The sequence below is a fragment of the Pseudophryne corroboree genome, unplaced genomic scaffold (genome assembly GCF_028390025.1).
Source record: "Pseudophryne corroboree isolate aPseCor3 unplaced genomic scaffold, aPseCor3.hap2 scaffold_723, whole genome shotgun sequence".
Taxonomy (NCBI): domain Eukaryota; kingdom Metazoa; phylum Chordata; class Amphibia; order Anura; family Myobatrachidae; genus Pseudophryne; species Pseudophryne corroboree.
The window spans coordinates 202,501-230,188 of NW_026970304.1; the positions used below are offsets into that span (position 1 = coordinate 202,501).

Genomic DNA, 27,688 nt, shown 5'->3' on the forward strand with positions numbered 1-27,688 from the left:
TACTTTGTAGAAACAATATTGCTGCCTGTTGCAAAACAGTTGACCCTAAAATGCCATAATATACAAACTATTTACCATCCATAAAGTGGCAGAAATATCAGAAATGTTCTCTTTCATGGAATACTTTCCCTCAAAGACACCGGGACTAATTTAGAGGTAATGGCGCATGCAAAAGGCCAATGCTGTAAGTCCACGCATGCATCTGAGTCACACCATGTTACGATTGTCCACGCACAGGGATGCATCACTGAATCTGACTCAGAATATTAGAATTTTAGTAGACTTTCCTGGTATATAAAGCTGGTGGCAAAGCCTAATACAGGCGTATCATTGAAGACTAGTTTGACTGTGGCCTGCGTCCATCAGGACCTCAATCTCTTTATCCTCTAGTTGTGCTAGTCTTTCATGATGATCCTGCCCATGTTTATTGCAGACCAGCTGTAGTTAGGCATCCAAGCACCTGCTGTGACACAATGGCATACATCACACTGACCTGTGCGCTTAAATTATCACATTGCATCTCTTTGTTTGGGACGGGTTTTCCTGGGTTGTGTTGAATCTTAAAGTTGTAAGTTGCATAAGCATGTTCATTATCCTAATGGTTTGGAGAATGGAAAAAGGCCTTAAACAGGACGTCTAATTCTACCCCAGCAACTTCCGGCAGATCACTTCCATCAAACCTCAATACTTCTGTTTGTAAAGCTTTTGTCGCGTGAGATTTTAGGACTCTGGGTCTTCATGTGCCACACCATAACCTGCAACATGACAGCTCAGCGTTAAAAACCAAATAAGAAACAAGGATGCATTTAGCAGCAGTGTGGATTACTTTTTCAAAAAGGGACACCAAACTTAATTCAGTGTCTAAATAGACCCCTTGCCTTGCAAGCTGTGATACCGGGCCTGGCATTGCCTCCTTACTGCAGGGGGCAGCATAGTACCAGCCAACCATATTACTGCAGGGAGCAGCATAGTACCAGCCAACCATATTACTGCAGGGAACGGCATAGTACCACCCAACCACAGTACTGCAGGGAGCGGCATAGTACCACCCAACCACAGTACTGCAGGGAGCGGCATAGTACCACCCAACCACAGTACTGCAGGGAGCGGCATAGTACCACCCAACCATGGTACTGCAGGGAACAGCATAGTACCACCCAACCACAGTACTCCAGGGAACAGCATAGTACCAGCCAACAACAGTACTGCAGGGAGCAGCATAGTACCAGCTAACCACAGTACTGCAGGGAGCAGCATAGTACCACCCAACCACAGTACTGCAGGGAGCAGCATAGTACAACCTGACTACAGCACTGCAGGGAGCAGCATAGTACCACCCAACCACAGTACTGCAGGGAGCAGCATAGTACCACCCAACCACAGTACTTCAGGGAGCAGCATAGTACCACCCAACCACAGTACTGCAGGGAGCAGCATAGTACCAGCCAACCACAGTACTGCAGGGAGCAGCATAGTACCACCCAACCACAGTACTGCAGGGAACAGCACCACCCAACCACAGTACTGCAGGGAGCGGCATAGTACTACCCAACCACAGTACTGCAGGGTGCATCATAGTACCACCCAACCACAGTACTGCAGGGAGCGGCATAGTACCACCCAACCACAGTACTGCAGGGAGCAGCATAGTACCACCCAACCACAGTACTCCAAGGAGCAGTATAGTACCACCCAACCACAATACTGCAGGGAGCAGCATAGTACCACCCAACCACAGTACTGCCAGGAGTGGCATAGTACCACCCAACCACAATACTGCAGGGAGCAGCATAGTACCACCCAACCACAGTACTGCAGGGAACAGCACCACCCATCCACAGTACTCCAGGGAATGGCATAGTACCACCCAACCACAGTACTGCAGGAAACAGCATAGTACCACCCAACCACAGTATTGCAGGAAGCATCATAGTACCACCCTACCATAGTACTGCAGGAAGCGGCATAGTACCACCCAACCACAGTACTGCAGGGGGCAGCATAGTACCACCCAACCACAGTACTGCAGGGAGCATATTAGTGCAACCCGACCACAGTACTGCAGGGAACAGCATAGTACCAGCCAACCACAGTACTGCAGGGAGCAGCACCACCCAACCACAGTACTCCAGGGAACAGCATAGTACCACCCAACCACAGTACTGTAGGTAACTGCATAGTAGCACCCAACCGCAGTACTGCAGTGAGCAGCATAGTACCACCCAAAAATAGTACTGTAGGTAACTGCATAGTACCACCCAACTATAGTATTAAAGGTAACTGCATAGAACCACCCAACCACAGCACTGCAGAGAGTGGCTTGTACCACCCAACCACAGCACTGCAGGGAGCGGCATAGTACCACCCAACCACAGTACTGCAGGGAACAGCACCACCCAACCACAGTACTCCAGGGAACAGCATAGTACCACCCAACCACAGTACTGCAAGAAATAGCTTAGTACCACCCAACCACAGTACTGCAGGAAGCATCATAGTACCACCCAACCATAGTACTGTAGGTAACTGCATAGTACCACCCAACAACAGTACTACAGAGAACAGCATAGTAGAACCCAACCACAGTATTGCAGGGAGCAGCATAGTATCACCCAACCACAGTACTGCAGGGGACAGCACCACCCAACCACAGTACTCCAGGGAATGGCATAGTACCACCCAATCACAGTACTGCAGGAAGCAGCATAGTACCACCCAATCACAGTACTGCAGGGAACAGCACCACCCAACCACAGTACTCCAGGGAACAGCATAGTACCACCCAACCACAGTACTGCAAGAAATAGCTTAGTACCACCCAACCACAGTACTGCAGGAAGCATCATAGTACCACCCAACCATAGTACTGTAGGTAACTGCATAGTACCACCCAACAACAGTACTACAGAGAACAGCATAGTAGAACCCAACCACAGTATTGCAGGGAGCAGCATAGTATCACCCAACCACAGTACTGCAGGGGACAGCACCACCCAACCACAGTACTCCAGGGAATGGCATAGTACCACCCAATCACAGTACTGCAGGAAGCAGCATAGTACCACCCAATCACAGTACTGCAGGGAACAGCACCACCCAACCACAGTACTCCAGGGAATGGAATAGTACCACCCAACCACAGTACTGCAGGAAACAGCATAGTACCACCCAACCACAGTACTGCAGGAAGCATCATAGTACCACCCAACCAGAGTACTGTAGGTAACTGCATAGTACCACCCAACCACAGATAGTAGCACCCAACCGCAGTACTGCAGGGAGCAGCATAGTACCACTCAACCATAGTACTGTAGGTAACTGCATAGTACCGGCCAACAACAGCACTGCAGAGAGTGGCATAGTACCAGCTAACCACAGTACTGCTAGGAGTGACATAGTACCACCCAACCACAGCACTGCAGGGAGCGGCATAGTACCACCCAACCACAGTACTGCAGGAAACAGCACCACCCAACCACGGTCCTCCAGGGAACAGCATAGTACCACCCAACCACAGTACTGTAGGAAGCAGCATAGTAGCAGCTAACCACAGTACTGCAGGGAACGGCATAGTACCACCCAACCACAGTACTGCAGGGAGCGGCATAGTACAACCCAACCACAGTACTGCAGGGAGCAGCATAGTACCACCCAACCACAGTACTGCAGGGAGTGGCATAGTACAACCCGACCACAGTACTGCAGGGAGCAGCATAGTATCACCCAACCACAGTACTGCAGGCAGCAGCATAGTATTACTCAACTACAGTACTGCAGGAATCAGCATTGTACCACCCAACCACAGTACTGCAGGAAGCGGCATAGTACCACCCAACCACAGTACTGCAGGAAGCGGCATAGTACCATCCAACCACAGTACTACAGGGAGCAGCATAGTACCACCCAACCACAGTACTGCAGGGAACAGCACCACCCAACCACAGTACTGCAGGAAACAGCATAGTACCACCCAACCACAGTACTGCAGGAAGCATCATAGTACCACCCAACCATAGTACTGTAGGTAACTGCATAGTACCACCCAACCACAGTACTGCAGGGAACAGCATAGTACCTCCCAACCACAGTACTGCAGAGAACAGTATAGTACCACCCAACCACAGCACTGCAGGGAGCAGCATAGTACCACCCAACCACAGTACTGCACCGAGCAGCATAGTACCACCCAACCACAGTACTGCAGGGGACAGCACCACCCAACCACAGTACTCCAGGGAACGGCATAGTACCACCCAACCACAGTACTGCAGGAAGCATCATAATACCACCCAACCACAGTACTGCAGGGAGCAGCATAGTACCACCCAACCACAGTACTGCAGGAAGCATCATAGTACCACCCAACCATAGTACTGTAGGTAACTGCATAGTACCACCCAACCACAGTACTGCAGGGAACAGCATAGTACCTCCCAACCACAGTACTGCAGAGAACAGTATAGTACCACCCAACCACAGCACTGCAGGGAGCAGCATAGTACCACCCAACCACAGTACTGCACCGAGCAGCATAGTACCACCCAACCACAGTACTGCAGGGGACAGCACCACCCAACCATAGTACTCCAGGGAACGGCATAGTACCACCCAACCACAGTACTGCAGGAAGCATCATAATACCACCCAACCACAGTACTGCAGGGAGCAGCATAGTACCACCCAACCACAGTACTGTAGGTAACTGCATAGTACCACCCAACTATAGTATTACAGGTAACTGCATAGTAGCAGCCAACCACAGCACTGCAGAGAGTGGCATAGTACCACCCAACCACAGCACTGCAGGGAGCGGCATAGTACCACCCAATCACAGTACTCCAGGGATCAGCATAGTACCACCCAACCACATTACTGCAGGGAACAGCATAGTACCACCCAAACACAGTACTCCAGGGAACAGCCTAGTACCAGCCAACCACAGTACTGCAGGGAGCAGCATAGTACCAGCTTACCACAGTACTGCAGGGAGCAGCATAGTACCATCCAACCACAGTACTGCAGGGAGCAGCATAGTACAACCCGACCACAGTACTGCAGGGAGCAGCATAGTACCACCCAACCACAGTACTGCAGGGAGCAGCATAGTACCGCCCAACCACAGTACTTCAGGGAGCAGCATAGTACCACCCAACCACAGTACTGCAGGGAGCAGCATAGTACCACCCAGCCACAGTACTGCAGGGAGTAGCATAGTACCACCCAACCACAGTACTGCAGGGAGCAGCATAGTATCACCCAACCACAGTACTGCAGGGAACAGCACCACCCAACCACAGTACTGCAGGGAGCGGCATAGTACTACCCAACCACAGTACTGCAGGGAGCGTCATAGTACCACCCAACCACAGTACTGCAGGGAGCGGCATAGTACCACCCAACCACAGTACTGCAGGGAGCAGCATAGTACCACCAAACCACAGTACTCCAAGGAGCATCATAGTACCACCCAACCACAGTACTGCAGGGAGCGGCATAGTACTACCCAACCACAGTACTGCAGGGTGCATCATAGTACCACCCAACCACAGTACTGCAGGGAGCAGCATAGTACCACCCAACCACAGTACTGCAGGGAGCAGCATAGTACCACCCGACCACAGTACTCCAAGGAGCAGTATAGTACCACCCAACCACAATACTGCAGGAAGCAGCATAGTACCACCCAACCACAGTACTGCCAGGAGTGGCATAGTACCACCCAACCACAATACTGCAGGGAGCAGCATAGTACCACCCAACCACAGTACTGCAGGGAACAGCACCACCCATCCACAGTACTCCAGGGAATGGCATAGTACCACCCAACCACAGTACTGCAGGAAACAGCATAGTACCACCCAACCACAGTACTGCAGGAAGCATCATAGTACCACCCTACCATAGTACTGCAGGGAGCGGCATAGTACCACCCAACCACAGTACTGCAGGGGGCAGCATAGTACCACCCAACCACAGTACTGCAGGGAGCATATTAGTGCAACCCGACCACAGTACTGCAGGGAACAGCATAGTACCAGCCAACCACAGTACTGCAGGGAGCAGCACCACCCAACCACAGTACTCCAGGGAACAGCATAGTACCACCCAACCACAGTACTGTAGGTAACTGCATAGTAGCACCCAACCTCAGTACTGCAGTGAGCAGCATAGTACCACCCAAAAATAGTACTGTAGGTAACTGCATAGTACCACCCAACTATAGTATTAAAGGTAACTGCATAGAACCACCCAACCACAGCACTGCAGAGAGTGGCTTGTACCACCCAACCACAGCACTGCAGGGAGCGGCATAGTACCACCCAACCACAGTACTGCAGGGAACAGCACCACCCAACCACAGTACTCCAGGGAACAGCATAGTACCACCCAACCACAGTACTGCAAGAAATAGCTTAGTATAACCCAACCACAGTACTGCAGGAAGCATCATAGTACCACCCAACCATAGTACTGTAGGTAACTGCATAGTACCACCCAACAACAGTACTACAGAGAACAGCATAGTAGAACCCAACCACAGTACTGCAGGGAGCAGCATAGTATCACCCAACCACAGTACTGCAGGGGACAGCACCACCCAACCACAGTACTCCAGGGAACGGCATAGTACCACCCAATCACAGTACTGCAGGAAGCAGCATAGTACCACCCAATCACAGTACTGCAGGGAACAGCACCACCCAACCACAGTACTCCAGGGAATGGAATAGTACCACCCAACCACAGTACTGCAGGAAACAGCATAGTACCACATAACCACAGTACTGCAGGAAGCATCATAGTACCACCCAACCAGAGTACTGTAGGTAACTGCATAGTACCACCCAACCACAGATAGTAGCACCCAACCGCAGTACTGCAGGGAGCAGCATAGTACCACTCAACCATAGTACTGTAGGTAACTGCATAGTACCGGCCAACAACAGCACTGCAGAGAGTGGCATAGTACCAGCTAACCACAGTACTGCTAGGAGTGACATAGTACCACCCAACCACAGCACTGCAGGGAGCGGCATAGTACCACCCAACCACAGTACTGCAGGAAACAGCACCACCCAACCACGGTCCTCCAGGGAACAGCATAGTACCACCCAACCACAGTACTGTAGGAAGCAGCATAGTAGCAGCTAACCACAGTACTGCAGGGAACGGCATAGTACCACCCAACCACAGTACTGCAGGGAGCGGCATAGTACAACCCAACCACAGTACTGCAGGGAGCAGCATAGTACCACCCAACCACAGTACTGCAGGGAACAGCACCACCCAACCACAGTACTGCAGGGAGTGGCATAGTACAACCCGACCACAGTACTGCAGGGAGCAGCATAGTATCACCCAACCACAGTACTGCAGGCAGCAGCATAGTATTACCCAACTATAGTACTGCAGGAATCAGCATTGTACCACCCAACCACAGTACTGCAGGAAGCGGCATAGTACCACCCAACCACAGTACTGCAGGAAGCGGCATAGTACCATCCAACCACAGTACTACAGGGAGCAGCATAGTACCACCCAACCACAGTACTGCAGGGAACAGCACCATCCAACCACAGTACTGCAGGAAACAGCAAAGTACCACCCAACCACAGTACTGCAGGAAGCATCATAGTACCACCCAACCATAGTACTGTAGGTAACTGCATAGTACCACCCAACCACAGTACTGCAGGGAACAGCATAGTACCTCCCAACCACAGTACTGCAGAGAACAGTATAGTACCACCCAACCACAGCACTGCAGGGAGCAGCATAGTACCACCCAACCACAGTACTGCACCGAGCAGCATAGTACCACTCAACCACAGTACTGCAGGGGACAGCACCACCCAACCACAGTACTCCAGGGAACGGCATAGTACCACCCAACCACAGTACTGCAGGAAGCATCATAATACCACCCAACCACAGTACTGCAGGGAGCAGCATAGTACCACCCAACCATAGTACTGCAGGGAGCGGCATAGTACCACCCAACCACAGTACTGTAGGTAACTGCATAGTACCACCCAACTATAGTATTACAGGTAACTGCATAGTAGCAGCCAACCACAGCACTGCAGAGAGTGGCATAGTACCACCCAACCACAGCACTGCAGGGAGCGGCATAGTACCACCCAACCACAGTACTCCAGGGATCAGCATAGTACCACCCAACCACATTACTGCAGGGAACAGCATAGTACCACCCAACCACAGTACTCCAGGGAACAGCATAGTACCAGCCAACCACAGTACTGCAGGGAGCAGCATAGTACCAGCTTACCACAGTACTGCAGGGAGCAGCATAGTACCATCCAACCACAGTACTGCAGGGAGCAGCATAGTACAACCCGACCACAGTACTGCAGGGAGCAGCATAGTACCATCCAACCACAGTACTGCAGGGAGCAGCATAGTACCGCCCAACCGCAGTACTTCAGGGAGCAGCATAGTACCACCCAACCACAGTACTGCAGGGAGCAGCATAGTACCACCCAGCCACAGTACTGCAGGGAGCAGCATAGTACCACCCAACCACAGTACTGCAGGGAGCAGCATAGTATCACCCAACCACAGTACTGCAGGGAACAGCACCACCCAACCACAGTACTGCAGGGAGCGGCATAGTACTACCCAACCACAGTACTGCAGGGAGCGTCATAGTACCACCCAACCACAGTACTGCAGGGAGCAGCATAGTACCACCCAACCACAGTACTGCCAGGAGTGGCATAGTACCACCCAACCACAGTACTGCAGGGAACAGCATAGTACCACCCAACCATAGTACTGTAGGTAACTGCATAGTACCACCCAACCACAGTACTGCAGAGAACGGCACAGTACCACGCAACCACAGTACTGCAGGGAGTGGAATAGAATCACCCAAGTATCAGTAGCAATGTTACCCACCAGTGCATACAGCTTTGGAAAATGCCAGGCCACTAGCAGCCAGTCACACTGTGGTCACTGGAGATCACCCCTTAGCTAAGTTCCTACCTACCAATAGTGATACCATGATATGCCTGCTCTAGCTGGATGGTACTGAGCACATCTCACCTTGGTGCAATTGTCAGCTCTTGGTTCCAGCTCTTCCATAGTGACCAGATCTTGCAGCAGGCTGCTTTCTTGGTAACCAGACTTTACATCAAGCCGGAATACAGCCCTGGGTTTCTCAAGGATCAGCTTCAACTGAATGGCAAAGCCAGCCATATCTATGGCAAATGGCCGCTCCAGTCCATAAGACACCAGCCATCCAAATACCTTCCCGTCAGCATTGACCTTCAGTGATTCATAGCGTAGTCCTCCAACGAAGCCTACAGGCCACACAGACACTTTCTGAGTGTACCGCATCTGGAAGAGTTACAGGAAGATATGTTACAGTAACATGGATCATTTCAGGGGATCCCCGATAAACATGAGCATCCTCAGGATGTATATAGAGTGTTGCAGCAGATATCGGTCCCCCCATTTCTAATCACAATTGCAGCCCCCGTAGGTTTCTACAGCCAGTGCATTCTGGCACTTGTAGTTCTGTCGATACTGTGGCACACACAGCACTTTGGGGTACACATTACTGCCCCTGGTAATATTACAGTGTTCCTTATGTGAACCTGCAGTGCATTCTGGGACTTGTAGTTCTGCCGATACTCTGGCACACACAGCACTTTGGGGTACACATTACTGCCCCTGGTTATATTACAGTGTTACTTATGTGAACCTGCAGTGCATGCTGGGACTTGTAGTTTTGCTGCTTATAACCTGTACAAGACTGTGGCTTCCTTCCATTAATTGGGACAGATGTTTCTTACATATTTATTCTTATCAGTGTGTTATAATATATTGCTGGGCATATTAATATATGGAATACTTCTTGATATTGTGTATTTGTTTCTTTGGTATAATAGAAGGTAGTACATTGATGGATATTTTGTATAAATACTGTATGTGTCTTGTGTGCCCTCCTTACCAGCTGAACATTTCTTATTTCATTTGTTAATTGTATTATTATTATTTTCCTTATATATTCAGTGCAGTTCCCATTGTGTTTTTCTTTTGGTTATTGGCTTGTTTAGTTATATTATATCTATTATAGTTATAATTATATTACTAATTAAACATCAGGAACTAGCGCCTTGAGTACTATTGGAGAAAGAGTGCTATATAAATATATAAATAAATAAATAAAATAAACTAGCAACTTTTTTTATATATTTTTGAATGTACTGTATTGTGACACTTAGATTTTATCATTCTTATATTTATACCTTATACATGTTCCGTAATGCAATAATATCTCACTTATTTGGACACAGCTTACTACACATCATGTAATAATATCTCACTTATGTGCACACAGCTTACTACACGTCATGTAATATCTCACATATGTGCACACAGCTTACTACACGTCATGTAATATCTCACATATGTGCACACAGCTTACTACACGTCATGTAATAATATCTCACATATGTGCACACAGCTTACTACATGTCATGTAATAATATCTCACATATGTGCACACATCTTACTACACGTCATGTAATAATATCTCACTTATGTGCACACAGCTTACTACACGTCATGTAATAATATCTCACTTATGTGGACACAGCTTGCTACACGTCATGTAATAATATCTCACTTATGTGCACACAGCTTACTACACGTCATGTAATATCTCACATATGTGCACACATCTTACTACACGTCATGTAATAATATCTCACATATGTGCACACAGCTTACTACATGTCATGTAATAATATCTCACATATGTGCACACATCTTACTACACGTCATGTAATAATATCTCACTTATGTGCACACAGCTTACTACACGTCATGTAATAATATCTCACTTATGTGGACACAGCTTGCTACACGTCATGTAATAATATCTCACTTATGTGCACACAGCTTACTACACGTCATGTAATATCTCACATATGTGCACACAGCTTACTACACGTCATGTAATAATATCTCACATATGTGCACACAGCTTACTACATGTCATGTAATAATAACTCACTTATGTGCACACAGCTTACTACACGTCATGTAATAATATCTCACTTATGTGCACACAGCTTACTACACGTCATGTAATAATATCTCACTTATGTGGACACAGCTTGCTACACGTCATGTAATAATATCTCACTTATGTACACACAGCTTACTACACGTCATGTAATAATATCTCACTTATGTACACACAGCTTACTACACGTCATGTAATAATATCTCACATATGTGCACACAGCTTACTACACGTCATGTAATAATATCTCACAAATGTGCACACAGCTTACTACATGTCATGTAATAATAACTCACTTATGTGCACACAGCTTACTACACGTCATGTAATAATATCTCACTTATGTGCACACAGCTTACTACATGTCATGTAATAATATCTCACATATGTGCACACAGGTAACTACACGTCATGTAATAATATCTCACTTATGCACACACAGCTTACTACACGTCATGTAATATCTCATATATGTGCACACGGCTTACTACATGTCATGTAATAATATCTCACATATGTGCACACAGCTTACTACACGTCATGTAATAATATCTCACTTATGTGCACACAGCTTACTACACGTCGGCCCTCATTCCGAGTTGTTCGCTCGCTAGCAGATTTTAGCAGCATTGCACACGCTAAGCCGCCGCTCTCTGGGAGTGTATCTTAGCAGAATTGCGACCGAAAAATTAGCAGAATTGCGAATTGAAATTTCTTAGCAGTTTCTGAGTAGCTCCAGACTTACTCCTACACTGCGATCAGTTCAGTCAGTTTCGTTCCTGGTTTGACGTCACAAACACTCCCAGCGTTCGCCTAGACACTCCCCTGTTTCTTCAGACACTCCCGCGTTTTTCCCAGAAACGCCAGCGTTTTTTCGCACACTCCCAGAAAACGGCCAGTTTCCGCCCAGAAATACCCACTTCCTGTCAATCACACTACGATCACCAGAACGATGAAAAAGCTTCGTTATGCCGTGAGTAAAATACCTAACTTTTGTGTAACATAACTAAGCGCATGCGCTCTGCGAACCTTGCGCATGCACAGTAATATATGTTCCACGGGCAGGTGTTTTAATATTCTGGAAGACTTGAAACCCTCTTATCATACACTGTCCTATGTACAAATATCTATCTGGACACATGTCTGGTAAACACCCACGCACGGATCATGCAGCGCCCCACAAAATGGCTGCCGGGTCAGCTGCTGGCGGGGACACTTCCACAATTAGCCTCCCTCAACTATCACTACCGGCTTCTGCTGCCTCAAAGACCCCACAACCTTCTACAGCTCCTGCAAAAATCCACCACCGTTCAGATGCTTCCCCCCTCTTCCCTCACATATGCTGATGTGCTGCAGGCTGTGAGAGAGACAGTGCAGCCTATGCTAAAGGAACAAGCTGCAGTAAATGCAGCTGCCCTTCAACAAGCAGTTACTGACATTAAGAGCCAATTCAAACAATTGGCCAAGCAAGTACTGGCAGTGGAACACACCACCAGAGAAAACTTTCAGGCCATTGCGTCTCTGCAAGATTTAACTGCGCAGCTGAAACAATCTGACATACAAGTGTGGGCTAAACTTGACGATTTGGAAAATAGATTCCAGGGAAACAATTTGAGGCTAGTGGGCCTACCAGAATCTCTTAAAGGACCAGCATAGGCGTGCGCAGGGGGGGTGCCTGGTGCGCACAGGCACCCCCTAATGTCCGGCAATCCGATCTCACATGCCTGATGCAGCGATCGCTGAGCAGGCTGATTACTGTCCCCTCTGCGTTGCACCCTGTCAGGACTGCATTACTGACCAGATGCCTGGGTTAATCAAGGGTGCCACTGCCACCGGCTTTCAAACTCCTGGCTCCACCTCAATGTACAAAAACAGCGTGATGTGACGTGATGACATCATGCTGCTCGCACGCCCACCCGTCACACGCCCACCTCTCTCCTTCTATTCTATGCCAATGCCAGCCACTGATGAGGAGCAGTATGCAGCCAGCGTTCCTCTTAGGAAGACAAATTCAATACTGGCAGGCGGTTGGCAGCAGCATTGACACGTAACGCGTTTTTCCAGCAGCAGTAACTAGTCTGCGACTGTCAGTGTCAGTGAGTGACTGCAGCTTGCAGGGGAAAGAGAGGGGGAGCCAGACCAGGCTGAGGAGGAGCAGTGTAATTGCAGTGAGTGCCATCAGGGGTGTTTGTTTAGTGCACACCACAACATCTGACAATGCATCTGCATTATTATGATTGGTACAACAGTGGATATTTTATATTACGTTGACTGTCAATAGATGGTGCTAGACACGCCCAAAAGGCAGTGCTAGACACACCCCTCCAACAGTGCACCCCCTAATAAAATGTGCTGCGCACGCCTATGAGGACCAGCCTTATACCTCTTTTTGAGACAAACCCTGCCTGAATTGCTTGAAATTCAAGATGTTTGTTCGGATCTTGTGATAGAACGGGCCCTTCGGACGGGTCAGTTACGAGACTCTTCCTCCTCTAGGCCCCGTGTCGTTCTGTTGAAATGCCTGAACTATATACACAAGGAATCCATCTGGTCTGCCTCTCTGTGGAAGAGGGATCTCTCATGGAACGGCACGAAACTTCTGGATTTCCAGGACTACTCCCCTGAATTGACACGGCTTCGTAAAGCCTTTACCCCGTTATGCTCACAGTTGGTCCAAAACGGGAGGAAATTCGCCCTTCTCTATCCGGCTCGTCTGAGAATCTTCAATGGCATGACCTTCAAAGATTTTACTTCAGCCGACGATGCGATGGCGTATATACGGGAACAAACAAGCCCGCTAACTGAAGACGACACCTGAAAGGACTGCCCTTTCCTTTTACCTCATCCTGTTTGACACCCAAATTTACCGTCGACAAATGCTCAGGAGCTCCTTCTTCCATACGAAGTTGTACGTGGATTTGTTTATTTCCTGACTCCCTTACACCGTGTCGCTGCTGCTGCTATTGAGACATTCATCGTGATGTATCGACTATGCATTTGTCTCTACCGTTCCTTTCATTAAATTTTTTTGTCATTGTCCTTTTTAACTTATATTTTTTTTCCTTTTTATTTCAAAATCCTTTTTATTTCAACATTTTTACAGTTGTTGGTTGTATTACATGCCATGTTTTCTGTTATTCCTCTTGTTATTTCAGCATCGCTCTGCCATACTTCTTTTATATCTCCGAGTGTTGTTGTTGTGGCAGCAATGTCTTTACCTAATACCTATGTGATGGTCACTGGTTTGATTTTAGAAGGGACTATTGCTCCCTTTCTATGTTTATAGACAGGGTAGTTTTGGCTGGGAGCTCTGCCTTCCAGACAAACTTGCATCCTGATTTTCAAGTGTGAGAATTGTGAAGTTACTGTTCTTACAAATGTTATTGGAGTACTCTTTATACTCTTTCTTCTCTTTTTTTACTTCTTTTTTTCTTTTTTCCTCCCACCCCCTTGTGTTTCCTTGTTTGTATTTTGCGGAGACGGAGTTGAATATTTACTACCTGTGTTATATGATATATGGCATCGATTAAAGTGAGTTCCTGGAATGTGGGAGGTATCCACTCCCCGATTAAGCATAAGAAATTACTCTTATATTTAAATAAGCTACATTTAGACCTCATCTTACTACAAGAAACGCACTTATTACTCCCAGAAACATTGAAGTTAGCCACACTGGGATGGACGGTCCTTGCGGCTGCCCCTTATTCTTCCAAAGCTAGGGAAGTTGTACTTCTAGCAAAAAAACAGCTTCCTATAGAATTACTCCACACTGACATTAGTAGAGAAAGACCACCTTTCTGTCAAACTGACAGTTGCTCCACCCCTTTCTCCAGTGGCACGCCCCCTTTAATATTAAATGATAGTGTTTGATATCGCTTTTATATAAAATTTAATATAAAATTTATAGAGTTCGATATTAAACTGTATTAAAAGATAATGGCTTTGAAAAGAGTGTCACGTAACACAAGTCACAGAATACACAATAAAGCTGTATCACAAACCAGCTTGTAATGAAAAAATTCACCATTTGAAACTTCATGCATGGCACATATGGTACTATTTAAAAAATCACACTATGTCATACATGGTACAGGTTTAAAAAGCATAATGACTAATGACCATGTCCATTTTCTTAGATGCACGGAAGCATCACACATGGCACTGATTTAAAAAGCATATTGATTTTAATGACCATGCATGATTAATGATGACAGCACAATTTCAAAATCCTTAGATCTACGGACTACCCATAACCGCACAATTTCAAAATCCTTAGATCTACGAACTACCATGCTTGTAACAAAAACATCTGGTTATTAATGTACACAACGTGTTAATCTCTGCAAAAGAACATTAGCACCACCTACAGGTCTATGTATTGACTCAAAATGACATCTTAATTTTTAACTATCGTGCTTTTAAATAAAAAGATATATATATATATATATATATATATAAAAAAGTATTTGGTATATTTTTGAAGTGCTGAGTACAACGTTTAAGAACCCGCTAACAGACTATATTTTCATTGTAACTGAAAAGAATTATCACAATTACTAAATTATACACCAAAGTTTATATGTTTAAAAACCCCGCCCCAGCATCTTGGAAATGTGGGACGGCATACCACAGGTTGGTGGGGGCCATTTGGCTCACATCCATGACTTTAAGAATGGGACACAGCTCTGAAGTGGGACACAGCTCTGAGAAGGAATTTCAACTGAAGTTACATCGCTATACACACGCAAAGGCATCATGGTAAGTGTTATTATTATTATTATTATCATTATGTATCTAATGTTTGGGCTGTGATGGGGTTAAAATTATTATTATTATCATTATGTATCTAATGCTTGGGCTGCGAGGGGTTAAAATTATTATTATTATTATCATCATTATGGCTCTAATTTGGGCTGTGAGGGGTTCAAATTATTATTATTATTATTATTATTATTATCATTATGGCTCTAATGATTGTGTTGCAGGGATGCAGATTAAATATGTGGTAATAGTGCCATCTAGCGGCGCATTTTGGAAATACATTTAAATATATATATATATATATATATATATATCCAGAGAAAATACAGGCACTCACCACTTCCTTGATGATGAAGAAATTTATTACCACTCACAGGTGTGTCTCACATAGAGACGGTCAACAGCATGTCAGTATATCATGTCGACGTTTTGGCTCCATCTGAGCCTTTTTCAAGACAGATAAGATCACAACAGGTACATACCCAGCAGCCCAGGTATGTACCTGTTGTGATCTTACTTGTCTTGAAAATCATTTGAAGACAGATGTTATAGGCTGTCTCATATTATACAAACGTTATATTCTAAAGCAAACACATTTAATGTGTGCATCGTTTAATAGAGCACTGATATTAATCGTATCACATTTTTATTATTGGTTCAGCGACAGACAATGCAGAACATCAACAACAAAGATAACAACATGTGCACATCCGAATCTGAAGATGATGATTTGCCAAGTTATCAAATGAACAATGGTAAGCTAAGTCTATAAATACCATTGACACGTTTTTATTTATTTTTAAAAGTTTAAATAGTACAAAATTATAGCCAAGGTCTACAATTTGTTAATTTTTACTTATTTTTAAAAGTTTAAATAGTATGAACGTACAACAGTCTGGATACAACGTTGATAAGTAATTAAAAAAATTATTTCTCATTTTTATTTCTCACAATTAAATGACAGATACCACAAACACAGAGAATTTCGATGATGTTGGAGAAAGTCCGTTTGGTTCAGATTTCAGAATCATACCAGATTTTACTAATATTTTGGAATTGGCTCCTGCCTGTGAGTAACATGTAATAGCTTATTTTAATAATATTAATAATAAAATAATAATGAAAAAGTTTTATATTTTAAAATAAATTAAAAATAAATGATGTTAAACACCTGTAATTATTTAATTTTATTTCCCACCAGCTAAAGAATTAAAAATAAAACTTGTACTGTTGTGCTGATTTGTTGTCACCTGTACACACTTTATATTCTCAATAATACAACTCTTTTTCATGTTATTCTAATTTTATACCGTATGTAATAATTATTTTTAATTTTTTCACCGGCTAAAGATTCCACAAAAATGGATGATGCGACGGCTGACAGTATTCTGCGGGACATATTGAACAAACCTGAATATTGTCACAACACAGCTATACAGACCGGCAATGCTGTTGATGAGCGGCCGTTTTTTCCCCACTTGACAGGGGGCCGGGCTCAAACATTCGAATATAAAGCAGGTGTGTAATCAAACACTGTTATATGGTATATTGTTATGCAGTAATTTAAATGCTAATTTACGTGCATCGGTGTTTATATTTATTTTATAATATATGTATTACAGATGATGCTGTAGCAAGACGATATGATACTACGATACCAGTAGGTCGTGATACAGTTGCGCAAATACACAGGCCTAGTACAAGCGGGAAAACAACAAAACGCACAACAGACGCTGAAACGGAGAACCATCAATTCGCAACAGCAGGTGTGTAATCAAACACAGTTATATGGTATATTGTTATGCAGTGATTTAAATGCTGATTTACGTGCATCGATGTTTATATTTATTTTATAATATATGTATTACAGATGATGCTGTAACAAGACGATATGATCCTGCGATACCAGTAGGTCGTGATACAGTCGCGCAAATACACAGGCCTAGTACAAGCGGGAAAACAACAAAACGCACAACAGCCGCTGAAACGGAGAACCATCAATTCGCAACGCCGTCGATCGTACATAACAGCCTAAAGGAGCATGCTAGGTCATCGGTTATGGGGGTGCATAACGGCTGTATCAACCCGAACAAACGAAGGCCGGCTCGACCAAGAACGAATGAGAGAAGTCATAATTCAGCATTTACCGATCTTAAAAGAAAATTGTCGTATTCCGAAAATGATACGCCGCAACGGAGAAGGATCGCCTTACAAACTGTATCAAGCGTAAGTAACGATGGTGCTGTAACATCAAAACACACATCATTTAACACTGCAGACCGGGATGTCGCTGGTAATACAAAGACTGTAAAGGTTAAGAGGGCATCGCGTCTCTCAAGAAGTAATGTTAAGCAATTGTCGCAATCAGCTGTAATCACAATTCCTGATACACAGGGTTGCTCTGAAACAGAAACAAGACACATAGCAGGCATTGGTGTCTTATCAAATGATGACTCAAGAAGTAATGTTAAGCAATTGTCGCAATCCGATGTAATCACTATTCCTGATACACAGGATTGCTCTGAAACAGAAACAAGACACATAGCTGGTAATCCTGTGATTTCAGATATTGATGACATAAATGGGCAAGAGCTTATTACACCCTGTGTAGAGTCAACGACACAAGAACCACAGAATAGTTCTGATGAAGTATTATCAGCCGTTGCAGGAATTCCTGGTAATACTACAACGGTTGATTGGGTATCATCAATGCCCAATATTTTTACAACGGCCGCCGTGGTACACGCATCGGCAGATGCGTGTGCACCGGTGCACGGGATAGCGTCCGACATAGTTGATGGAAGTCAAAATACAGAACAATTAGACTAAGATGCTGAAATGCAATTTTACGCGTTGTTGGGTAAGATACGGGAAGATGTTGAGAACATGGGCTTAAAAGCCGGATATTTGTTAAAACACATTAAAGGTGTGAGCCACGGTGGTAAATGTAAACAAGACATTGTTAAAGAAGTTGTTGAGACGTATATGAATGTCATGTCAAAATACATAGATCGGTCATTTAAGACAACTGAATTTATTAAAGCCAACATACATCATTTTGCAGCAATAAATGAAACTGAGCCGTGACTAGGCATGTAAGGCAATGGTTTGAAACGTGTTTTAAATTTAAATGCCTGTAAAAAAAAAAATCCACGAATTAAACCTTGTGTAACATACAAGATCTCACAGTTATTCCGACGTGCAAAGGTGAAACAGGCTGTAACAACATTAACCAGATTGAGAAAGCGCAAGCGGCACAGGGAACATGTGGAAGGCGGGGAGCAGAGCGCGATGCATGTAGATTTAGATCAATCGCCACCCCAAGCATTACCGATTGACGAATCACAACCTGACAATATTGAGCACATTGCAAGCCCCATATATAATGAGGCACGCGGTGTTGAGTCACCCGGTAATGACGAAGCTCTTCAACATGTATACTTTGAAGCAATTAACAGTTATGAACGACAACGACCGAATTTCAGAGCCGTTGAGGACCACAACCACTATCGGTTTGTTAATTTGGACAGGGTTACATCATTTGTAGAGGGAGTTCGAGCCGTTCATACTGCTATACAGGCCATGCTCGATGGCGTCCTTGCGGGCCTGGATCCTGCCGACCGCGTTCAGCTTAGATTGGAGGGGGGTGGGTTACACAACGCCATCTATTCGCATCGTAAGCCGCAAGAAACATTAGATGCTGCCAGTTTTTTGAACCAGATTACAAACGCGCTTCAAAGTAATGCTGAATTCTTATTATCCACAGGTTTAAGGTTTGTGATCAGTATTTTTAAGAACAATCGGGAGGGGGGTTGACCGGTAGAAGTTTACACCGCTTACCCTATAGTTTAATAATTAATAAGCGTAAAAGATACCTCTATGATTTCAGAAATATCGGTAATAACCTGTGTTTGGCCGCTAGTGTCTGTAAACTTCTGGATAAAGGTAACAATGCCAATGACCATGTAATACAGGAGAGAGCGATCCAACTACATAAAGCTTTGAATCTGCCGCTTGATAAAGCGGTCAGCTTTAGCGATGTTGCATTTTTTGAAAATTATTTAAATGTTTCGATCAATCTCCTCTATTATAATCAAGGGGATTGGAAATATTACTGTACGGACAGCCGTTACAAAGACACGCTGTTTGTGCTATATCACGATTGTCACTTTTATGGGATACTGGATATCAAAGCGTTTCTTGGAGCCCGATATTATTGCATCCGTTGTCATAGCGCTTATCATCATAGAAATAATCACGATTGTCTTTTCTTTTGTAAGGCTTGTCACAGGCCGGATTGTATTGAAGACGGTGTGACTGCGTTAAGGTGTTCGGTGTGTAGGGTATTTTGTCGATCAAACGAATGTTTAGAGCTACACAAAGCTTTAGCTCTTGATCACAAAATATCCTGTCTTGAACATGTATATTGTGACAGGTGTTGTCTCTACCGGCGAACAGATCATAACTGCCGAGGCCTAAAGTGTCCCATCTGTAAGGTGTTCGTTGATAGGTTTTCAAACCATTTGTGCTATATACAAACCATCAAGCCGGAAGAGCCAACAAAGAAATACATCTTTTATGATTTTGAGTGTATGCAGGAGACGGGTGTGCACATACCAAACTACTGTTACGCTTTAACATTAACGGGGGAGAAAGACTGGGAGTTTAAGGGTGTTGCGTGTATCGAAGACTTTGTAAAGATGTTCATGAAACCAAAATTTGCGCATTACACATTCATAGCCCATAATGCAGGTCGCTATGATGCGTATTTTGTGCTGCGCCAGCTGATTAAGGAGAAATTAAAGATGGAATTATTATCTAGAGGCGGCAACATAATGTGTATCATGGTAAAAGATTTGAAGATAAGATTTATCGACTCTTTAAATTTTTTACCCATGCGGCTTAGCAAGTTACCAAAGGCGATGGGGTTTGACGGTACCAAAGGTCATTTCCCACATTTTTTTAACACAGCTGATAAACAAAATTACATAGGGACTATGCCGTCAATAGAGTATTTTGGTCCACAATACATGATGTCTGATGAATTATCTGAGTTTACAGCCTGGTATAAACAGTGTGTACACAAACCGTTTAACTTTCAAAAAGAGCTCGTACGATATTGTAAAGACGATGTGAAAATATTACAAAAAGCTTGTGATGCTTTCAGATCGGCTGTTATAGCCATGACAGAACAGGAGTTTCTAATAACAAAGGGAAAAAAAAGGTTGTGGTTAAACGTCACATCGAGGCTTTTCAATTAGTCACGTTGGCATCCGTATGCATGTCCATGTACCGTTGTAAATTTTTACAGGAAAAGACACTGGCCCTTGTACCAGGTGATAACTATCACAAGACTCAGAAGCGTTACTCAACGCCAGCCATACAGTGGTTAATGTACATAGAGCACAAAGAAGGTGTGAGTATAAGACACGCTTTACAAGGGGGCGAGAAGAAAGTTGGTAAATACAGCCTGGATGGTTACGCCGTGATTAACGGCACACACACTGCTTTTGAATTCCAAGGTTGTTTTTATCACGGCTGTGGTGCTTGTTACAACGCCGATGATAAAAACAAACTGACTAAAACGACCTACGGTCAATTACACCACAAGACGCATGTAAAGTTGCACTATCTTAAACGATGTGGATTTCAGATATGTGAAATCTGGGGGTTGTGAATGGAAGTCTATGCTAGAGTCTGATGCGGATCTACAGGCTTTTCTGAAGGGTAAAGAATAACCCGAACCCTTGGAGCCACGTGATGCTCTTTATGGCGGGCGCACAAACGCCATAAAGCTGTATCACAAAACAGGTTGTGATGAAAAAATTCACTATTGTGACTTTACCAGCCTGTACCCTTTTGTTAACAAAACCAAAACGTATCCTATACAGCACCCACGCATCATTTATAAGGATTTTGGTGATGTCACAAAGTATTTCGGTTTTGCCAGGGTTAAAGTTTACCTGCCTCATGGTCTATTCTTTCCGGTTCTGCCGGTTAAAATGGGCGGCAAGTTAATGTTTCCATTATGTCGCACATGCGCCGAGTCTGGATAGACTGAGCCGTGCGTTCATGATTCAGAAAAACGTGCACTCATCGGTACATGGTGTACCATGGAACTAAACTTGGCTGTAGAAATGGGGTACATGGTGTGTAAAATCTATGAGGTGTGGCATTTTGATAAGAGATCTGACAAATTGTTTTCAGGTTACATTAAAACGCACCTCAGGGATAAACAAGAGGCCTCTGGTTATCCCGAATGGTGTACAGACGCCGTGAAATGCCAAGAGTATATAGACGCCTATCAAAAAAATGAAGGCGTGTCTTTAAGACCCGATCACATAGAAATCAACCCCGCTAAAAGACAAATTTCAAAATTGTTTTTAAATTCCTTATGGGGTAAATTTGGCCAACGTAGCAACATGCCCAATACGTGTCTAGTGACCGATCCCGACAAACTTTTTGAATACGCGTTCTTACCGTACTATGATGTGTCCGCTTTGGACTTTGTTGACGATGATACCGTTATGGTAAATTGGAAGTATGCCAAAGACCATTACACCAGGGGCGCAATTTCACATGTAACTATAGCCATCTTTACAACTGCTTATGCACGTGTTGAACTGTACAAACTACTGTATAGATTACAAGATAGATGTCTTTATCACAACACAGATTCTGTAATTTTTGTCAGTAGACCCGGTGACTGGAGCCCACCATTGGGTGATTATTTAGGCGAGTTGACCAGCGAACTACCCACAGGCACCCATATAACAGAATTTGTCTCAGCCGGTCCCAAGTCATACGGCTATCGACTAAACAACGGAAAGACCTGTTTAAAAGTTAAAGGTATAATGCTCAATGTTGATAATGCGCAGCACGTTAACTTTGACAGCCTGAAAGAACTGGTCTTAGATTATCCTTTAAACCCCGAAGGCGACGACCAGAAAAAGGTTGTGATCCGTCAACCCGGTATAGTACGTGTGAAAAAGTGCTGGCAGATAGAGACGCGTACTTTGCAGAAGACGCAAAGGTGTGTTTATACTAAACGGTCTCTTATGGATAACTTCACAACACTGCCGTTCGGCTATTAAGATGGACACCAGATTTCAGCACCCTTTCTCATGTATTTTAGCGGGTCCGTCCAATTCGGGTAAAAGTTATTTTGTGAAAACGCTGTTGCAGTACGCTGCAACACATATGACTCATGTACCTGATAATGTTGTTTGGTTTTACACCTGTTGGCAGCCTATATACGACCAACTTCTGTGTGATTACCCCGGTATGCATTTTATAGAGGGTTTACCAGAGTCTTTTAGCGATGATCAACTTTTTCCCCATGATAAGATTAATTTAACAGTGATTGATGATCTGATGGACGCAGCTAGTAATAATTCTGAGGTTGAGAAAGCTTTCACAAAGTATGTACACCATCGTAATCTCAGTATCCTGTACCTTGTCCAAAACATATTTTGTCAAGGTAAAAAGAGCAGAACTATACATTTAAACACAAAATATATGGTCCTGTTCAAAAACCCCAGGGATAAAATGCAGGTGGGCATTCTGGCTAGACAAATGTACCCATCGAAACATCGTTTTTTTCTCGAATCCTATGAATCCGCGACGGAGGCCCCTTATGGGTATTTACTGGTTGATTTAAGAAACAACGCTCTTGAAGATTATCGTTTACGAAGCGGCTTATTCCCACCAGACACACCTGTCGCTTTTGTCATTAAGAAGCGCGGTTCTATAAAGCTATAACCGTACAACCTTTAGTCATTCGTTGTCATTCGATCAACGGTGAACATGTCGGGATGGATAAGACGTAATTGGGTGCTTTTAAAAACGTTAATTAAAGCAACACCAACCCAAAGAAACGCTATTTTATCCAGTGCTTCAAACGATTTAGTCACGGCTATTTGTGATATAGCGCTCAACACGCTTAAAAGTAAAATACTGCTGTCTCAACGACAGTTGAACTACCTTAAAAAGAAGCGAGAGCTTATAAAATCACTTTGTAATAAGAAATGTGCCATTGGAAAAAAGAAGAGGTTGGTTAAACAGTCGGGTGGTTTTATCGGATCGCTGCTTGGTTTTGCTATACCGCTAATTACAGGACTATTGTCTAATCGCTGATGGAGTACGCTGAGAAAATGTATCTGGTGCCTCAGAATCAGATAGACCATTTACATAACAAACCGAACAGCGACGACATACGTAAAACAGCAACGCACGGTCTAGATGTAGAGATCGTGAAAATACTACAGAATAATGATTTATCAGAATATGAAAAAGCAAAGCGATATACAACGTTGTTGCAGAGATATCTGGTGTTGAGTAAACAGGCTGATAGTGAAATGTCAACTTTAGCTCTTTTATCCCCCGTTGCAAAATCTGTTGATGAATCAAATAACACGACACAACCTGTTGCGCCCGATGCTGTTTATCATGAGCTTTTGAGCGGTGTTAATGCCCGGTATAAAAAAACCTGTGAAATACTATTGAGTAAAATGACACGCTCTAAACACATCACAGACTGGAACAGTAAAGGGGAGTTTCTGTACAAAGGCATCGCTGTGCCAGGTTCCAACATCTTAGATTTAATAAGAAGCATCACGCAAAGCCACGGTGTGTCGAGCCGTAATATACCGAACGGCTGGCCTGAATTTATGCGGGCTATGGCCCTCATTCCGAGTTGTTCGCTCGCAAGGCGATTTTAGCAGAGTTACACACGCTAAGCCGCCGCCTACTGGGAGTGAATCTTAGCTTCTTAAAATTGCGAACGATGTATTCGCAATATTGCGATTACAAACTACTTAGCAGTTTCTGAGTAGCTTCAACCTTACTCGGCATCTGCGATCAGTTCAGTGCTTGTCGTTCCTGGTTTGACGTCACAAACACACCCAGCGTTCGGCCAGACACTCCTCCGTTTCTCCAGCCACTCCCGCGTTTTTTTCGGAAACGGTAGCGTTTTTATCCACACGCCCATAAAACGCCGTGTTTCCGCCCAGTAACACCCATTTCCTGTCAATCACACTACGATCGCCGGAGCGAAGAAAAAGCCGTGAGTAAAAATACTATCTTCATAGCAAAATTACTTGGCGCAGTCGCAGTGCGAACATTGCGCATGCGTACTAAGCAGAAAAACGCTGCGATGCGAAGAAAAATACCGAGCGAACGACTCGGAATGAGGGCCCATGTCTGAATTAAATATTCCCTCAACCGTCATAGCCAATGCTGCAAATAGAATGTGCTTAGAACGCTTAAAAGCTGAGAAGCAGGAGGCCTCTGATAGTGCTGTGACATCGCCCATGTCGCTACAAACCCTTAACAAGAGTCGAATAAATGTTTTAAGTCCACCAGGGTTAACAATGCCGCACGGGTACTTACTGCCTAGGAAAAGATCCATAAATCTATTTCAGGATTCACAGTGGCTGAAACTATAACATATAACTAATTTATAATATTTTTATACACTGTATTTTGTGTTGGCATTTTGCGCCACAATGTTTAACTTATGTCAATAATATTTTATGTAATGTTTTAAATGTGTCTTTACCGTGTTATATATATCAATAAAATATGCTTATGATTTATAAAACAACGTTTTGTTCTTTGTTTCTATTGCTGTAAACGGAAGAAATTTCAAGCACGCGATATAAAGTTTAATAAACAACGTTGTTTATTAGAAAAACATCATAGATATGATACGTTGTACATAAAACGCATCAAACAGAATGCTGATTACAAGTTACACAAACAATACAACGTTGTACGTAACACGCTTCACACACAACGTTGTGTGTGAAACGTTTTATGTACAACGTGCCATAGTTATGCCGCGTTGTACATAAAACGCTTCACACACAACGTTGGTTACAAGTTACACAATTCTGTATATATCTATCTGCATAATGACTCAGACAATGACTTCTTGGGAGCCGTCTTACAAAATTTGAAACATAACAATCATTACGTTTTGTGTCATCACTAAAACGGGCCAGTACATCTACATATTTGTATTTTTTACACATGTAAAATATAAAGTATACGCAATATTGACCGCAAACGGTGCTGTTAAAATTTTGCAACTGCTTATTTTGGTGATAAACACTTTTTGAATTCAAGTTTAAAAAATGTATTATAGCTTTTGGGAATAGTGGGCTGTCAGGGGCTAACCCGTAAGAATCAAAAAAGTAACATTCACGCTGTTCGTTAAAATAAGCGGCCAACCAGTGCTCACCCGGCTGCCCGCTGCTATACGTATTGATTACAAACGCGCAGGGGTATTGCGCCAGTTTACTGACCGGTAACATATCGCACGGATACGTTCCTTTAAAAATATGCCGTGTGCTTTGCACAGCGTACAGAATACAGTTTATCTGTAATGTGTTAATTTTTTCAGCAGCGTAGTGTTAGTTTATTTCATTTATAGATAATCGTACAGCACATCGCGCCTTTGATTAATCTCGATGATGTTATCAAATAGAGCGTATATTATCACATTGACTGTCCGGTCCAACGCTTCTGCAAAGCGGAATTCGGCACGTAGATTGCCTGTTCTTATCAGGGAAAGGTGTTCTCCAGACTCCTGTTCTGGTGAAAGGTCAAAAGCAAATAGCGTGTAGCCTCTGAGGTACTCTTCGCGGTCAATCAGTATACCTGTGACCGGAGAGACTAACCAGCCACACGTGAAATGGCCGCCGCGGCACTGAAGGGGTTAACCCCTAGTGCCCGGCGCCATTACAAGGACAATGGGCGCCTGGCGCCACTTTTAAACTGTGCACTGGTGCTAAGCGCCATCTTTAAATGTAGTGTGGGTGCTAGGCACCGGGTATTTAAAAATATATTTAATACTGTGTTTTCACCAATGTTATATTTAATGCAATAGCACAGTTGTAAGATTGCACATTTACATTGCATGCAAATGCCAGCACTTAGAAGGAATGTGTAAGCTGTGTTGGTTTTAAAATGCATTTACGTTTGAGGACAAATGGCTTGGAAGCTTCTCACCTAGGAATTGAGATGCTGATGACCCTGGCACCTGGAAAGGGGTGTATGGACAAGCCATTTCTTTGAGATTGAGCTGTGTCTCTGTGTAACTTTATAGACACATGCAGGTGAAAGGATTTGTTGCTGTCTTCTCTGAATATTGTGTGACCTGGGTTTGCATGGAGATGTTAGAGGAGACAGGAACATGTTAATCAGATTGTGTTTCACAAATGCAAACTAGTGGGTTTCATTCAACAACAGTTTGATGTAACCTTTCTTAGGCTGCATTATGTGTGATGCAGATTATGTTTAATTTACAGTATAAGAACGTTGTCTATGTGTGAGAGGGTGAATGCAATTGAAATGCAAGTTACATTTACATTTGTGAAAGAGACAGGAAGATGATAATCAGATTGTGTTTGGGAAAGCCACTGGTTTGGTTATATATGAAGAGGAGCAGGAATGTGCTTTATCTAATTCTTAACTTTTGAAATGTAAACTTGTATTTCTTTATATTTTCTGCGATAACCTGATTGGTTGGAGAAGACAGGGAGGGCTTACCCCCCTGTGGTACTGTGTGTAGAACTGAGATAAAAAGAGGATGCCTGTGAGCCTCCAGGTTGTAGTAGTACCATCTTATTCTGCTGGAACATCTTACTGTATGCTGTTGCCCCTAGCAATAGGGAAGAGTTCTCTTTAGAACTATTGAGCAAATAAAACATCATTGCCTCAAGAAGACTGCTTCATCTTGTGACCTACAGGGTTAGGCCAAACCTAGCCCCGTCCTCCGGCTGTCCAGGGAAGCACCTAACGTCTCCAAGTTCCGCCTTCCGCCAGCTACCGGTAGAGGCCTAGCAAGTGGCTAGTGGGGATTCGTCA

General features: G+C 44.0%; 1 protein-coding gene across 1 annotated transcript in view; it reads right to left on the bottom strand.

The window, feature by feature from the left end:
* Positions 1-27,688, bottom strand: part of LOC135040010 (galactosylgalactosylxylosylprotein 3-beta-glucuronosyltransferase 1-like) — an 83,474-nt gene that overhangs the window by 1,471 nt on the left and 54,315 nt on the right. The window contains exons 3-4 of the mRNA XM_063954786.1: positions 9,067-9,360; positions 1-755 (exon numbers count right to left, since the gene is read on the bottom strand). The exon at positions 1-755 is cut by the window's left edge and continues 1,471 nt beyond it. Coding sequence (XP_063810856.1) covers positions 675-755; positions 9,067-9,360 — 375 coding nt within the window. The 3' untranslated portion in view covers positions 1-674. The remainder of the gene's footprint in view (positions 756-9,066; positions 9,361-27,688) is intronic.